The following is a 13,971-nucleotide window of genomic DNA, read 5'->3' as shown; positions in this document are numbered from 1 at the left end:
AGCCCGTTCCGTGAAGCACATGTCTCTCCCTCTTACTGGCTGTTTCCCTGGAGGTCCCTGGCTGACTACAGCTGTTAAGTGGTGCCCAACGGGGATCCAACACCAAGCAACACCTGGCATATCAGGTCATAAGACCAAAATGAACCTGTCTCACAAAACGAGGCTGCTGTCTGTCAGGGTGAAAAACCAGGACAGGGTGGGGCTCGGGGACACCTTCCACACTTACTTTGTCATCCAGATCGTCATCGCTTTCATCCATCTCTTCCTGTCGAAGGTTCCACTCATACTCTACGTGGACGTGTGGGTTGAACTTTCCAGATTTAGCCTGGGAAAGCTGGAAGCAACAGCGAGCACACACTACTTCAGCTGAAAAGCTGAAACACCCCAAAGTCACACAAACACTGAGCAAACCACACCTCGTTCCTGGCTGCCAGTGAATCAGCGGTAGCTGCGCTGTAGGCCCACCCGACAGGACAGGCTGGGCTGCTCTGTGACAGGCTTGGGGACTGCAAGGAACTGCAGCAGAGCCTTTCTTATTTTGAAAATTGGCTTTTCTCCAAAATTAAAAGCATTTTTAACATCATTAAAATAAACCTCAGAACTGTAAATTCCTGACTAGAAAACAAAATCAGGAGTCTGTCAAGTTTGAGAGATAGGCCTTTACAAAGTCCTGGCTGGTGGTCTTTACTTACTTATTCTTGGCACCGGGGACTGAACCCAGGCAAGTGCTCTGCCACAAGCCACATCGCAGCTCTTTTTAAATTTTCAGACAGGGTCTGAGTTACCCAGGTTGGCCTTGACTTTGCGATCCTCATGCCTCAGTGTCCAGAGTAACTGGGATTACAGGAGAGCCATTTTGTATTCATAAAATGTGGGCAGGGATAAGCGTCTTAAAGGATTCTTTTAAGAACAAAAAAGTAAATGTGGGGCCTGGAACCTGCACTCGGCAGAGATTTGAGGGACTGTAACTACTTCTTTCCTATCTCTGCCTTTCCCGAGTGCTATGGTTTGCAGTCTGGCCCCTCTGGAGCTCATGGTGGAATTCCATCCCCATGGCGAGGTAGTAAGGGGTGGAGACTGACTCGGGTCATGGAGTTAGGCGGGGCCTGCGGAGGTGACTGGGATTCAGCTCATCTCGGTGGATTCCCAAGACTGAAGACTGGTGGCTTCAGAAGAAGAGGGAGATGACGCATGTGCTCCCAGTCTCTCATGTGATGTCCTAGACCAGCGAGAAGGCCACCATAAGATGTGGCCCCTGGACCTGAACCAGATCCGAGAGTTGAAGAAACCCCTTTTCTTTGTAACTACCCAGACTTAGGTACTGTGTTATCAGCAATGGAAAAACAGACCGAGACACTGTGGTCAGGAGCACATAATGACATGAAGGCCCAGGTGACATGCCAGAGCTAGTGGGGTCCAAGGGCCAGCGTGCACAGCCGGGTGGGGAGCAGCTGGGGAGCCACGTGCTCAGCACCTGAAAACCATCACGCCACTTCACCTGCCAGCTTTGAAAGCGGTTTCCCAACAATTCTCCACTGGTAGCTGCAGAGCAAGCCTAAGGGACACAACCTCAATCCTCAGCCGTATCTGGCATCAACGCTTCTCACTCCCACGTCACCACCGCATTCAAAAGACATGCGGATGACAAATCTGTCATTTTACCACTTTTTCAAACACAGCTTATTTAGTGCTTGTCTGAATTTCTTTAGCAAACATTTAAAGAAATGAATCTGCTTCATCTCCAATTCCAGTTTCTCAAAATGACCCTTTCAAGGCTACTGATGTCTAAAAAATCTCCCATTCCACGTTTTGCTCACCAGATCTTCGCACTGGGAAGCTTTGAGCCTCTTTGCTATGTCCAAGGCTGTTTCTCCAGCTTGGTTAACTGAAACAGGGAAAAATTGCATGGTTATCCACACACCTTGAGAGGCAAGGAACAATAACAAGTCCCATGAAACATGTACATCTCAGTCCTACTGGACAAACGCACTGAGAATGGCCACCCAGAGACAGCGAGGCAGGTTTACCAATGTCCACGGTTGGCTTGCTCCTCAGCAGCAGCTTCAGGCACTCAGGCTTACTGTACATGCTGCAGTAGTGCAGAACCGTGTTTCCCAGGGACGTCTGCTTGTCCAGGTTCCCACTGAAAAACCACAATATTACTGCGAGAACTGACTTCCTCGACAACTTGGACTGTGTGCCACAGAAGTTCCTCCCTCTTCTGTGGGGGCTCTGCACCCACGTTTCAGGAATTCCACAGATTCCTGGAACTACAAATGATACTAAACCCTACAAGGACCATGTATTTTTTCCATACATATACGTGCCTGGGGATAAAGCTTAATTTATAAATGAGGCACAGTAAGAGATTAACAACAACAATAAAAGAGTAATTGCAACAATATGCTGTAATGAAAGTCACATAAGACTTATGCATTATTTATTTCTAGAATTTTCAGACTGTGGTTGACCATGGGTAACTGACAACTCAGAAAGTGAAACTGCAGACAGAGGGGACTACTACTGTAATCACTTGTTTCTTTTTTCTGTTTTGAGACAGGGCCGAACTATGTTGTCTATGCTGTTCAGGCTGGCCTTGAACTTGTGATTCTCCCCGCTCAGACTCTCGAGCAGCTGGGACAGGAGGATGTCCCACCAGGCCCAGCCTTAGAGTAACTTGTTTCTGTGCTCATAACTGACTCAAATTTGATACCTTATTATTAACAGGGAAAGTCATGTTCCTAACATCACACCTGAATTTACACCAATTTACTAATAGGAAACATCAGCATTTATTGAGAGCCCCCGATGGGGCAGACGCTGTCTCTTAGCTTCTGCAGGCGCAGCTCATTTAATCTCACGAGTACTCTTCAGGGTCTCTGCTGCACAGATCGAGAAACCAAGACACAGAGAGGCTGTGCTTGCTTTCAATGATCACAGAGACAGGGACGGGCAGTGGGGACGTGAACACAGGTCTTGTCTGGAGCCCGTGTTCTCGCCACACGCTGCTCGCTCTGCGGAGGAAGCCTAGGCCCCTACAGTCGGCTCCCATGCATGCACCAGTCTTCCCAGTCAGTGACTCCCTCGATGAGGCCCAGTTCCGGCAATCTGCTGCTTCCAGACCAGCCCAACAGAGAATTCGGCAGATACCAGCCGCCGTGTTCCGTGTAACACTCCCACCACATGCCCCTGATTTGAATGAACTAGGATCCAGCCACGCACGCTGCTGCTCCCTTACACTCAGCTTATAAACAAGGAGAACTCACAAAATGTGGCTGGCCTTGCTGTCAAGTCTTCCTGCAACTTGCCCTAGCACAGCAGGTTTCTGGACAGAGAGACAGGATCTTACATCTCCCCAGGCCAGGGGCTGGCAGCCTAGAGCCTGAGGAACCTACCTGGCGCCTCCCTTTCTGTGAACTGAGTTTCACCAGAACACAGCCACGCTCGCTCACTGCTATCTCCAGCTGCTCTCACTCCACAGTGGCTGAAGTGAACAGCTGCAACAGACAGCTCGTGCCTCACGAAGCCTAAGATTTTAGTTATCTGACTTGTTAAAGAAAAAGCTTGCTAAGTCCTGATCTAGGCCACTGACAGGACTGATGTGTGCTAACCTGTAAGTCGTATTAGTCCAACAACAACAACAAAATAAGCCATACCAGTTTTGCACAAGGAAGTCAACTAAATGGAGAGATGTCTGGTCTGCAGTTCGGACGGCAAGATGAAGGGCGGTCTCCCCGAGCTCCTAAGGAGGGAAGAGTAGGTGGAAACTGGGTGAGAATAGGCCTGCTTGCCACCAGCAGCTTCAGCTATATCCATGATGAAGCAATTATTAAGAGCACCCCTTTCAGTCTTGAATTCTCAAGATTTAAACATGTTCACACAAACCATGTATAAGGATCTCATCATATTGTGTCACAGTAACATAAGGGATTACCTGACCAACTGACTTTTTGTCCTATGATTTTAGCAAGGCCTTACCTGCCCAGGTTCCAGCAGTGGTTCCATGAGCTCCACCCCCTCTGCATAGACTTGAATTAGTGCAAGTAGATCCCTGGATTTGATGGCCTCCAGCAACTCACTCAGCTTAGCTGAGGAGGAGAGGCAGGTCTTCCTTGAGAACCTGTGGTCTACATACTTCGCAGTGATGTACTCTTTTCGTACGGTCCTACAGCAGATCAAAAGAAAACGACCCAAGAACTTGATTTTTCAACAGCTAAAGGTTTCACATTGTTCTGACAAACACTCCTCTTTGAGAATAGCTCTTAAGAGCCATTAAAATGTGGTTCTTTTCGATATTCAAACAAACCAGGTTTTAGACCAAGTTATTAAGGGAGAAGGAAGAAACTGAGGATATATACATATAGTGAGCGCATATATATATGCGCAGGTAACGTGCAGTTACAAAATTAATGGCTTACAAATCATAGTTGATTTTTTCCCACCGTGAGATCATGAGAAATCTATTAACACTTTGAACTCAAATTCATATAAACATTTACAGAAGTTTAAAAATTAAGAAAGTTAAATCTGGGCTGGGGCTGTAGCTCAGTGGTAGAGCGCTAGCCTACCATGTGTGAGGCACTGGGTTCGATCCTCAGCACCACATTAAAAAAAATAATAAAGGTATTGTGTCTATCTACACCAAAAAATATTTTTTAAAAAAGTTTAAAAATCCTTAAAGACTGATTAAGTTTTTAGAGCTTTGCGAAAAGGATTTTCGTCTTCTGATATAATATCCTATTTTATAGTGAGGTTCCTGAGGCTCAGAAAGGCCGTCTTCAAAGTAACTCCCGCAGGCCAACACTGAGCTCCAGCAGAATGAAGAGGACTCTCTTCTCTGCAGCCTGCTAGGGACAACCAGCCCGAGGTCTGAGTGGTTGTGACACTTTTTGAACAGTCAACCCTCGCTACTTCAGTTCATGTGGGTGGTGTGAGTAAGCCCACCTCCCAGCCACTTGAAAATATAACCTATGTGGCATAATGGTTATCTCTGCCCCTTTTGGGAGAAAACTGAAACAGAAGTCGGCTCAGAGGAAAGGCAACAAGAGCCAGGGAGACAGAGCTAGGGTCCAGATGGTAATGTCTGCTGTTCCGGATCTAGCTGTACCTGACCCCATCCCTTCTATTTCCTGGTTACACGAGCCAGTTAATAAAAAGACATCGAGAGAGTTTGAATTCCTATCCTAGTTCTACAGCATACCGAGTTGTATGCCCTTGGGTAAAGTACTTCATCTTCATGAGCTTCTGATTTTTTATCTGAAAATGGTGACAAAAATCATTGGCATATTTTTTGGTTGTTGATGGACCTTTATTTTATTCATTTATTTATATGTGGTGCTAAGGATCCAACTCAGTGCCTCACACATGCTAGGCAAGTGCTCTGCCACTGAGTCACAACCCCAGCCCCTCATTGGCATATTTTGAATTCGAGAAAGTACAGCAGCTAACAGGTGCTTTCTTCCTTCAGAGATGGCTCACTCTCAAGAGATATAAGGTTCCTTGCTCAGAAATAGCCACAGCACCTGCATTAACTGCTGCTGCCCCCCCGGCCTTCTACACCATTCAGAACTGGACAGATGCCTCTTTCTTTCACTCTGGGTTGACAGTCAAGAGTTGAGCGTGGTGATGATGGACCCAGCTGTTGGTCTTTTCTCAACTTGTTCTGCTCCGTAACCAAGATCTTGCACTCACGGGTGTCTTTTATGCTCAGGCCAAAGTCCTTTTAGGATGGCCACAGTCTAACGTGTTAGAAAACTTCTAGAGAGGGCTGTGGGTAACTCAGTGGTAGAGTGCTTGCCCAGCACGCGAGAGAATCTGGAATGCGCCCCCAATAAAAAAAGAAAAGAAGGAAAAAAGATCTCCAGATAGGTGAGAGAATGACCTAAGCCTGGCTTCTGGTCCCCTTGCTCCATGTGACTTACATGAAGTGGGAAGGCAGCTACTGTGCAGAGCACCAGGCTGAAGAGCTGAACAACTTGCTACCTGTGTGACCGTGGTTAAGCCATGTTCTGGATGTGCCTGTTTCTTATCTGTGAGCTACTCCTGAACACCCTGCCTTACACGCCACCTTGCGGGGATGTGAGAGTAGGTACAGAACAGTGATGCATGGGTTAGGGCCTCCTTTGAAAGTTGCCTTCCTTTGGCCACCAGAAGGCAGAACTAGGATCAGCGCTGGGGAGGGGCGGGGCGGGAGACCTCTGGTGTTTTAAGCTAATTTTCAGCAAGGTCAGCAGGTAGTACCCAGGTGCTGGGAGGAACTTGCAGACACCATTGATCATCTGGCAGAAATGATGCAGCTTGCACTCAGGTATTATGCCACCTGGGCCACCCCAGATCTCCTCCACCCTCGGTCCCTCATTCCATGGCCACAGAGAGCGCGTGGTTTCTCACTAGACAGGATACGTTCAACTCTTCAGGGTTCTTGGTTTTAGTCCCTCGGCAATCACGGGTTGTGATGCTGGGTTCTGGGGACTGGCGAGAACAGCGGTCTAGTCTGGATACCAGAGTGCCCCTCCTAGGGCTGGTAAAGAGACTCCCCCAAACCTGGCCCTCCCCATCCACCGTGCTGCCCTCGGTGGAACTGGCCACCTACCTCAAGGTCACCTTCTAATGAGCTCCTCCAACCCACACTCGCGCTCTCCAGCAGGCCCGTCCGCTCCCTTCAGAACACACTGCGCCCGACCGCTCTGCTGCCCCCTGCTGCCCCCCGACGACTGTGCCTCGCTTCTCAGTGACCTGGCACACCTGCTCTCACCTGCCCCCAAGGTCTGTCCTTCACCACTGGCCACAGCTGGCTTTCTCAACCTCAGGACTAGAGACATTTTGGGCTGCGTCAACTCCTCGCTGTGAACAGCTTTCCTACGCACTGTAACATGCTGAGCAGTGCCCCTGGCCTCTATCCAGTGGGGCCAGTGGCACCTGCTTAGGTCGTGACGCCAGGATGTCTCCAGACATGGTCAAGTGTCCTCTGGTGGCAGGGACAGTCACCCCTGGCTGAAAACTGCTGTGCTAAAATGACCATTAAAAACAGAACTCGGATCACCAAGCCTGTCCTGGTCAGACCCTCTCAACCACCACACAGCCTGCAGGGCCACCTGTGACCTGGCCCTGCCTCTGCTTCGAAAGCTGTCCCCCACGATCTGCCTCCTGCTCGGCCCCTCTGTGTTACAGCTGAGAATGGCCACGCCTGGCCTGCACCACTGTCCAGTGGCCCGGCCACCATCCCCTGCTCACCTACCTGCAGCTCTCCACTCTAGCTGTCCCATCCTGCCCCAAAACCTACTCGCGCTCCTGTTTTCTCTTTATGACACCTAATTCTAGGAGAAATTATACTATTTACTTTTATATTCTGTTTTCTTCTCCCTAGTCAGAACATAAGGACAGGAACTCTGTCTTGTTACTGTACCTTTAGCACCTAACGCTATGCCCAGAGCATAGAAGCACAGAAGTGGCCAGATAAGAATTTACTGAATGAGCTGGGCAGGTGGCAAATGCGTGAAATCCCAGCTACTCAGGAGACTGGGGCAGGAGGACTGCAAATTCAAGGCCAGTCTGAGCAACTTAGACTGTCTCAAAAGAAACAAAGAAAGTGTTTGCTGAGTGAAGAAATAAATGTTATATAAGGTTCACTTTCTCTGGGTAGCTATCCAAATAAAAAATAAAATAAAAAATACTTATATAACACTGAGTGCTGCCCCCAAGCATTTTTTATTCCAGCCTCACCACAACCCCAGAGGTAGACCCAGTCTTTAGCTGAGCAAACTGAGGCAGAGGCCTCGCCTAAGGTGGCCAGCAGGGCGGCGCTGTGCAGTCCAGCAGCCTGGCTGCGCACTCTCCCAGCAAGGCCTTAGGTCTGGGGTGCAGACATTTAGGAGCACTGGCATGGGCGAGCCGGCTCCTGCGTGGGCTCAAGCCCGGCGGCAAGAAGGCTGGTGAGGCGGCTCAGACCTTCTGGGTTCAGGGCAGCTCGATGATCAAGTCAACTTCTCAGTGTGACTTGCTCTTACTAGTGTGGAAAAGACATCGGCAGTTCTTGTGACGGGACAATACTTGAACACTGCTGCCAGGCAAGACCGCCTCCGTGTTAGGTGGGGTGCTATCCAAGCCCTTCTCCTGTGACACCACCCAGTTACTAACCGCTTCGTCCCTTGGGTCGCACCTATGCTACCCTCCAGGCTCCAGGACCGGGGGCAGCCTGAACGTGACCACTAATAATTTCAGTGGTTTCTCCCATCTGGTGTCCAAGGAAGGGTGTACCTACTTCCGGTCTTCTTCCTCCAAGGCCTTCCCTGACCACTGGGGGAAGCGTCAGTCTCTCGCCAACTCATACGCGGCACTTAGAACCCTGACTTGTGGGGGCTGAGGGTGCGGCTCGGGGGAGCGTGACGGCCACGCACAGGGCCCTGGGTTTAATTGGATTTAAACAGTTTTAACAGATTGATAGATTTACATGGCTCCGACATAAAAGTGGTATCAAAGGGTACGGAAGCCTCACGCCCACTCCTGCCCAGAGCATGCAATTTTATTGATTTCCTATAAGCTTTCAAGTGTTGTTCAAGCAAATGTTAAGTTCAAATAAATATATACGTTCATGAATCTTTTACTACCCAAATCTAAGATCTGGGTAGTGAGCAGTGAAGGACTTGGGAGGAATTATCAACGGACTGAGCCAGATTTCAGTTCCCGAGGTTGAACATGCGCCTGGATCAGGGACGGTGTGCTCTGGCACCCCTCTTCCCCCAGGGCAGTGTTTGGTTCAGCGCTCTGAATCCTGCTTTCTTTTATGTCACGATACTCCCCATCATGCTCAGTTTCGTGACTGTGCCCTAACGTTCACTCAGAGGCCCACCACAGGGTACTTTGCTTTGTTTCCAATCTTTGCCTGCTACAGAGGAGGGATCAATTCCCAGAAGTGGGGCAGTCGAGTCGAAGGGAAACAGACTTACAGCTTTGGAAAGTAGAGCTAATTCCTTTCTTAGAGTGCACCATTTTGTTCCTCCACCAGCAACAAGTTAGAATGTCTGCTTCCCTATGACGTGCCGAGTCGGCCGGTGAGCATCTGAGTTTTGCCAATCTGATAGGAATCTCTCTTTCTCTCTCTCTCTCTTCAGCACCAGAGATTGAACCTAAGAGCACTCTACCACTGAGCTGTAAATCCCAATCTCCTGCTTTTTCGACAGGGTTTTGCTGCGCGTCTAGGCTGGCCTTGGACTTGAGCTCCTCCTGGCTCCCGAGTCTCTGGGATCACAGGCGAGCACCGCAGCGCCCGGCTCCAGCAATCTTTATAACACGCAACGCTATGAGTAGAGCAAACACCCTCACCCTCACGACGTGCTATGCCCCACAGGAACAGCTGCACCGACCTGGGGAAGCCGAGGGTGGAAAGGATCTATGGATTCCAGAAACACACTTCAAGATAACTTTTCTTTGCATTGTTTTTCCCTGATGATGGGAAAACATAACCTCTAAGACAACTTTTGGGGTGGATAGGAAAACAATTTTAGAACAGTGAAGAATTTAGTACATTAGAGATACTTACATATCACTTGAAGGGGTGGGTTTTGGTGAGGGGCTAGGTAAATTTGCTTCCATAATATCATTAAAACTATTGTTTCCTACATTCTTGGCCAGCTGCAACATAAACAAAACACAATACAGTAAGGTCTTTACTTTTAGTTAAAAGCTTCCTATTATTAAGTTTTGAGATTTCTGAATGTATACTTTCCTTCATTTGACTCAGGATATAAACCATCCATTCAACTGGTCAACAAAAATTTACTGAGCATCTACTTACTACGTGCCAGACACTGAATCAGAGAAATGGGTGAGCCACTGACAAGAAAATCAATCATGTCTACAAATACCAAATATCAAGTGGTGAATGCCAGAATAGAATAGGGTCTGGTCCTACCCACAGATAAACCCTCTGACATCAGGGAGAGAAAGCGCCATCTCTGAGTACAGGCTGAACTCTCAATGCATGGAAACCCCAGCTCGGCTCCTCTTTATAATAAAATTCACTCCTCATGGGCAGAAAAGTAGGATTACGTTTTATATTTGGGTATAGATTAAGACACTACAGGAAACTACTGAGGACCTGGGAAACATTTTGTTTCTGGGTTCGAGATATTTCCAAGAAAATCTGTCCTGCGGGCCTTTGGTCATTCACATGACATGGAGAGGAAGGTGAAGGTGAAGACGCACTGTTCTCTGGGTAGACAACTCGTGGGCTGGCTGCACATCAAGTGTTCAGTACCCGGCCTTCCCCTTTCCAGGTGCTGGACCAGGTTTCATTTCTACCAGTCACGGAGATGGGGTGGACCGACTGTGCACTCCAGGTACTGGGTCTGAGCCTTTCTCTGCAAGCCTGCGTGAAGCGGGGAGCCCCTGACCAGCACAGCGCCTACTTTCTGAAGGAGGAAGCACACACAACACAAGGAGAATCACCCTGCTCAGAGGGTGCTCAGCTGGGGAGGGCTGCCCTGACTTTGTGGTACTCTTCTCTGGACAGGCCAGTGATAAGCTAGGTATTCAGCCTGCTCTGAGCTCTAGTTCGCTCGGAGCTGCTCCAGGGAGACCCTTCTGTCCGAGTTTTATTTTACTTATGTTTTCACTTTACATACAAAGGCTTTCTCTTAGTGCACCAAGGTTAAAAATGTGCAGAACAGGGATCATGGCCACAGGGCACCAGGCAGATGGCACCTGGGCCTTGTGTTCCGTTCCTCGATGCATTTACTGCAGGGCCGATTAAACCTGGATCTGATGAGGGCTCAAAATGTGGGTTAGTCATGATGGGAGGAGCAGGGATTAAAGAAAAACAAATTTAGTGTTCATAAACTTGTTTTCATATTAGAAAGCTAAGCAACACAGATTCATATCATTTATTCCATTATGAAGTAAAGAAGTCATGGGTTAAGGAATAACTGGTTTTGTGACAGTTATTAATAGGCCACTTCTAAGTCACATGTACTTTTATAAACATAGAAACAGTACAAATTGAGAAAAACTTTTGAGTCATTATTATTATTATTACTTTTTCTCTGAGGCGCCGGGGATTCGAACCATGGCCCTTGCGCATGCTAGGCGAGTGCTCTCCAAGAGGAGCTATTTCTTCAGCTCCAGTCAGTATTTTTAATAACAGAAGTCATCAGGTAATGTGAACAGGTGATTTTAACTTATTATAGAGAAGCATATAAAAACGAATTCCTAATCTTAAAAAGCAGCTTTAAAACAAACAAAAAACCCTGAACAGTTTTGAAAAAGCCCAACCCAGAAGAGCAGCACCCATTTCATTGAGATCATTACAGAAGCATATGAGTTGCTATTTTTCAAACAGAAAGTAGAAATAGTAAACATTACATGTAAAAAAGATAAAAAAAATTATCTACTGAAACTCATAAAATCCAGGAATTAGAATTGTTTGTACTCGGCAGAAACAATCAATCTATTAAATGTATTCATGAAAATAAACGTCAAGTTCTCTTTCAAAGAAAAGGTTACAACTTACCAAGAGTTCAGAAGTTCCTAATTTGTCTAGTTCCAAAGACTGAATGCGAGAAATATGAACCCCCATTTCCCTATGGATGCCGGAACATTCTATACAGGTCAAAATACCCAAGTTGGTTGAAAGCCATGTGGGTTCTGTGGAAACAATGTGATGAAACAAATAAGATATCTAATTTAGCATGCAACTCTAGAGAAAGCTGAAAGAGTATAAAACTTGTAAGGAATTATGAGGAAGAAACGGATGCTAGGGGTTATTATAAAAGTTTCATTTTGATACTGAAATAAACCCCTTGTCCTTACAGAAATGCAAAGACGACTTTTCCTGAGATCCTGTGAACCATCACAGGAGGAGGGACAGAAGGCGCACCCAGTCCTCTCACCAGGGTCTGCATGCTAAGCTATTAATTAACTTCACATTACGACCTGCTGTGACCCAGTTCAGTAGACTTCTCCATAAGTCCTTTGTGGTAATTAGACAGCCGTAAAGACTGAACACCGCTTCTTTCAGGGACCTAGGGATTTCCCCCTATGATCCTGAAGGGCGCCAGGACAATGGGAATACTTATTTCTATGTCACTCAAGTCTTTGGCACTCTCATTGTTTCTTTTTTTATTATTTTTTAAAAATTTGTTCTTTTAGATATACATGGCAGTAGAGTGTATTTTATCATATATACATGGAGTATAACTTATTCTAATTAGGATTGCATTCTTGTGGTTGTACATGATGTGGATAAAGAAAATGGTATATATTCACAAAGGAATATTACTCAGCCATAAAGAAGATGATCATGGCATTTGCAGGTAAATGGATGGAACTGGAGACTATCAGGCTACGTGAAAAAAGCCAATCCTCAAAACCAAAGGTCAAATGTCCTCTCTGATATTTGGATGCTGACTCACAATAGGTGTGTGTGGGGGTTCACAGGGTTGGTTGTGGGGGGGAAGGGGAGGAAAGGGTGATGGGAAGGACAGTAGAGTGAATGGGACATCGCTTTCCTGGGTTCATGTATGAACGCACGACCAGTGAAACTCCACATCATGTACAAACACAGGAGTGTCTTTCTGACTGGTCAGCACCTGAGTGGTTACTCCTCCTCTGCCATTTCCTGAGTCACTATCATACACACACCTGAAAATGGTAGGAAACCTGTGACTTCTGAGGTGCTTAAGGCATCCTGTGAAGTCCAGTGCCACAAGCGGAAGTCGATGACAATACCCGGTAATACTGGGTTTGGCTCTCTGTTCTCACCTCCACTGGCTGTGACCTTGAGCAAATCACCTTGTCTGAGTCCCACTATCCTCATCGGTCAACAGGGGACATCAGGATCTTGCTCAGAGTGCCTCTGGAGCTTCCGTGCGATAATTTAAACAGAAGCCCAAGCACAGCCCTCAGCAGAGGGGAAGCCCTCTGCACGGTCAGCTGGCAACACCCTGGTGGTAGAGTCTTCCCAGAAGCAGAAGTCTGCGGGAGGGGGGCATCGTGAGCGGCAGAGGCCGGGGAGGGTTTCAGGGGGCAGGAGGGTCAGCTATCACATGTCGGTCGACTTCACACGCACGTGGTACGAGCCCTGCTACTGGGGCTTATCATCTTGACTGCAGGACCAGACAGCTGCAGGTCAGAATGGTGGAGGGACTGGACCTGAGATCATCCAGGCCCCAAGGGCAGGCTGGTGCTCTCAAATGGGCCGCCGCGTCTGTGCTCTTCCCCACAGTGACCATGGCGTTTATTTAACTGACCCTTGTTGGAAAGGGAGCAGCATGGCCATCAAGGAGAACAGGAGGGCACCTTCCAGGTAGAGAAAGGGCACAGGAGGGAGCAGCTAAGGGTGGGACGCTCACGAGGGAACAGGCACTGTGCGCGTGTCCAACAGCACCCATGGGCGGTGAGCCCGTCTTACGTTCTGCACGGGCAGGTGGACGTCTGACAGGTCAGTTCACCCACGGGGACGAGTACCTGAGGAGCCGCAGTCGCAGCAGACGTCGTTCCCAGGGAGCCGCTGGACCTCTTCGATGATGGCCTTGGTCAGGTCTTCCAGGCTGTTCTCCCCCGTGCTCTGCTCGCCTCGGAAGGCCATGGTCAGGGCCTCCTCCTTGCTGTTGGTCAGCACCGATATCCACCTGCGGTCAGAGCAGCAGAGGCCGGCCTTCAGCAGGGCGCGGCCGCCGCCTCTCCCTCCGCGGCTGACCACCGCTCTCATCAGGAACTCCCCAGAGGCCCGCCCCCGCCAGGCCCCAAGTAGCCACTAAGTGAGGCCAAATGAGAGAAAAGCTCGAAGGAAGACGTGAGAGTGGGAAGCGACACAGGAGAGAGGACCGGACGAGGGAAGCAGGCGCCCACGGCGGGACCTGCATCAACGCGCGGTGCCTTGTTCCTATGAATGAAGGGTCGCCAGAGGGACGGGCGAGGACCCCGGGGGAGGCGGGCGTGGGGGCAGAGCTCGCAGAGGCATGTGCCCTGTGCGAG

The 13,971-nt window shown here is 48.5% G+C and overlaps 1 protein-coding gene across 8 annotated transcripts in view; it reads right to left on the bottom strand.

Annotated features, from left to right (window-relative positions):
* The window catches only part of Asap1 (ArfGAP with SH3 domain, ankyrin repeat and PH domain 1), a 330,237-nt gene that overhangs the window by 31,428 nt on the left and 284,838 nt on the right, over window positions 1-13,971 (bottom strand). For all 8 annotated transcript variants that reach the window (XM_047548811.1, XM_047548846.1, XM_047548821.1 and 5 more), the window contains 8 exons: window positions 13,462-13,625; window positions 11,507-11,640; window positions 9,539-9,630; window positions 3,979-4,165; window positions 3,657-3,742; window positions 2,028-2,143; window positions 1,818-1,885; window positions 227-334 (listed from right to left, as the gene is read on the bottom strand). In XM_047548811.1, the coding sequence (XP_047404767.1) occupies window positions 227-334; window positions 1,818-1,885; window positions 2,028-2,143; window positions 3,657-3,742; window positions 3,979-4,165; window positions 9,539-9,630; window positions 11,507-11,640; window positions 13,462-13,625 (955 nt within the window). The remainder of the gene's footprint in view (window positions 1-226; window positions 335-1,817; window positions 1,886-2,027; window positions 2,144-3,656; window positions 3,743-3,978; window positions 4,166-9,538; window positions 9,631-11,506; window positions 11,641-13,461; window positions 13,626-13,971) is intronic.

The sequence above is a fragment of the Sciurus carolinensis genome, chromosome 1 (assembly GCF_902686445.1).
Source record: "Sciurus carolinensis chromosome 1, mSciCar1.2, whole genome shotgun sequence".
Classification (NCBI taxonomy): domain Eukaryota; kingdom Metazoa; phylum Chordata; class Mammalia; order Rodentia; family Sciuridae; genus Sciurus; species Sciurus carolinensis.
Note: the sequence above shows the minus strand (reverse complement) of the source record. Positions and strands in the feature narration are given on the sequence as shown.